The following is a 2500-nucleotide window of genomic DNA, read 5'->3' as shown; positions in this document are numbered from 1 at the left end:
AGATCTTGCGAACGGGAGGTACAATCTATCTTGGGGCAAAAGCGGTCTCAGAAATGGCGGGAAAAAGCTTTGTGTTCGTTGTCATCGAAATCTTGGTAAGAAACGACTTCCTGTTCTGTCGTTTTCATGAACTCATATAAAAAAAAAAAAAAAACGTTCGAATTATGAGACGTAAAGGGTAGTAAATGAAGCAATAGTGAAAGTGATATTAGTGTAAAGAAATATATGTGGTAGTGGCAAATATAAGATATAAGGAAAACTTTAATTGGGCATTTAGTAGCCTTGGCATTAGATTATGGTCTAAATCGTATTCAAATTAAAAACATCAATGAGCAGGAAGCTTTTAGTGACATTAAAACAACAGAAGCAAGTGTAGTGGTCGATAAAAAGAAAAAGAAAAAAGTAAGATACATAATATTAGGACAGTGTTTTTGTTTCTTTCAGTGTAATTAAAATCGCCGTTTTTTTTTTTTTTATTATTATTATTGCAGATGGGATTGTTATCATATCTATTATTTGTTCTATTTTCACTCCTGCTATTATGTTTGCCTTTCTGAGTGATGTTCCTGTTCGATTCCGGTGTTGCTATTATCATCATGATCATAAGTTGTATAAATAAAATCATTATTAATATTATCATTATCATTATTATCATTATTATAATTATTGTTATTATTATTATTATCATTATTAGTAGTATCATTATCATTATTAGTATTATTATTAAAGTGTTATTATTACTTTTATCAGCTATCAGCATTATCATTACAACTATTTTTATTCTTATCAATGTTATTATTATTATTGTTCTTATTGTCAGTCTTATTATTATTATTATTATTATTATTATTATTATCATTATTATTATTATTATTATTATCATTATCATCATTATTATTATCATCATTACTATTATTATTGTTATTATTACTATTATTAATATTATTATTGTAATTATCCTCATAATATTTTTGTTATTATCATAATCCTTATTATTCACATAATTATTATTATCATCATTATTATCTATCATTAATGAAATAAAGAAAATAGCAAGAAAAGATAGTGATATTAAGAACAGTAATAATAAACGATAAATTATAGTAACAATGAAAAAGATTATGATAATGATAAAGATAATAATGATAATAATAATGATAATGATAATAATAATAATATTAATAATATTAATAATAGTAATAATAATAATAATAATAATGATAATAATGATAATGATTGTTATAATAATGATACTACTACTAATAATAATATAACAATAATGATGATAATAATGATAATGTTAATAATGATAATAATAATAATAATAATAATAATAATAATAATAATAATAATAATAATAATGATAATAATAATCATAATCAATGATGACAATGATAATAAGGATAATGCTAATGATGATGATGATAATAATAATAATAATGAAGATACGTTATGAATACCGATAACAGGAATGATAATAATATGATAGTAATTACGATAATGATAATAATTTGATAGTAATGCCAATCATAAAAATAGCAATATTACTAGTAATGATAAAACTGATAATAGTGACAATAACAACAGCAACAATAATAGAAGTGATAATAATAACGTAATGATAATAATAATAATGATAATAATAATAGTAATAATAGTAATAATAATAATAATAATAATAGTGATGATGGTGATGATAATAATAACAATAGTAATGATAATGATAATGATGATGATGATGATGATAATGATGATTATAATGATAATACTACATATAATAATGTTAATGACAATAATGATAATGATAACAATAATAATAATGATAATGATAATGATTTTTGTAATAATAATACTATCAAAAACAATAACAACGATAATAATGATGATGATAATAATGAAAATAATGATAATGATGATTATGATACTAACAATAGTGATAATAACGATAACAACAACAACAACAATAATAATAATAATAATAATAATAATAGTAATAATGATGATGATAATAATAATAACGATAATAATAATTATAATAATAATAATAATAATAAAAAAAATATAATAATAGCAATAATAACAGCAGTAATAATAACAATAGTAATAATAATAATTATAGGGATAAAATAATAATGATAGTAAAAATAATGATAATGATGATGATAATAAAGCTAACTATAGTGATAATAATAATAGTAGTGATGATAATGATGATAATAATAATAATATTAATGATAATGAACAGCAACAACAACAATAGTAATAATAATAACAATAATAATAATAATAATAATAATAACAAGATTATAATGTTAATACCAGTAACACACACGCACACAAGCATACCCACGCACGCAGGCACACACATACATACACGCAAGTATGTGCAGCCACGCAGACATACAGTTATATATCTAATCTCATAATAATAATAATAATGATATAATGATTATAATAATGATAGTAATGATAATTATAATAATAGTAGTAATGATAATTA

At 20.6% G+C, this 2500-nt stretch overlaps 1 protein-coding gene across 1 annotated transcript in view; it reads left to right on the top strand.

The window, feature by feature from the left end:
• The window catches only part of LOC125036191 (very low-density lipoprotein receptor-like), a 3643-nt gene that overhangs the window by 41 nt on the left and 1102 nt on the right, over nt 1-2500 (top strand). Inside the window, exon 1 of the mRNA XM_047628635.1 lies at nt 1-95. This exon is cut by the window's left edge and continues 41 nt beyond it. Coding sequence (XP_047484591.1) covers nt 54-95 — 42 coding nt within the window. The 5' untranslated portion in view covers nt 1-53. The remainder of the gene's footprint in view (nt 96-2500) is intronic.

Source organism: Penaeus chinensis, chromosome 20 (genome assembly GCF_019202785.1).
Source record: "Penaeus chinensis breed Huanghai No. 1 chromosome 20, ASM1920278v2, whole genome shotgun sequence".
NCBI lineage: Eukaryota > Metazoa > Arthropoda > Malacostraca > Decapoda > Penaeidae > Penaeus > Penaeus chinensis.
Note: the sequence above shows the minus strand (reverse complement) of the source record. Positions and strands in the feature narration are given on the sequence as shown.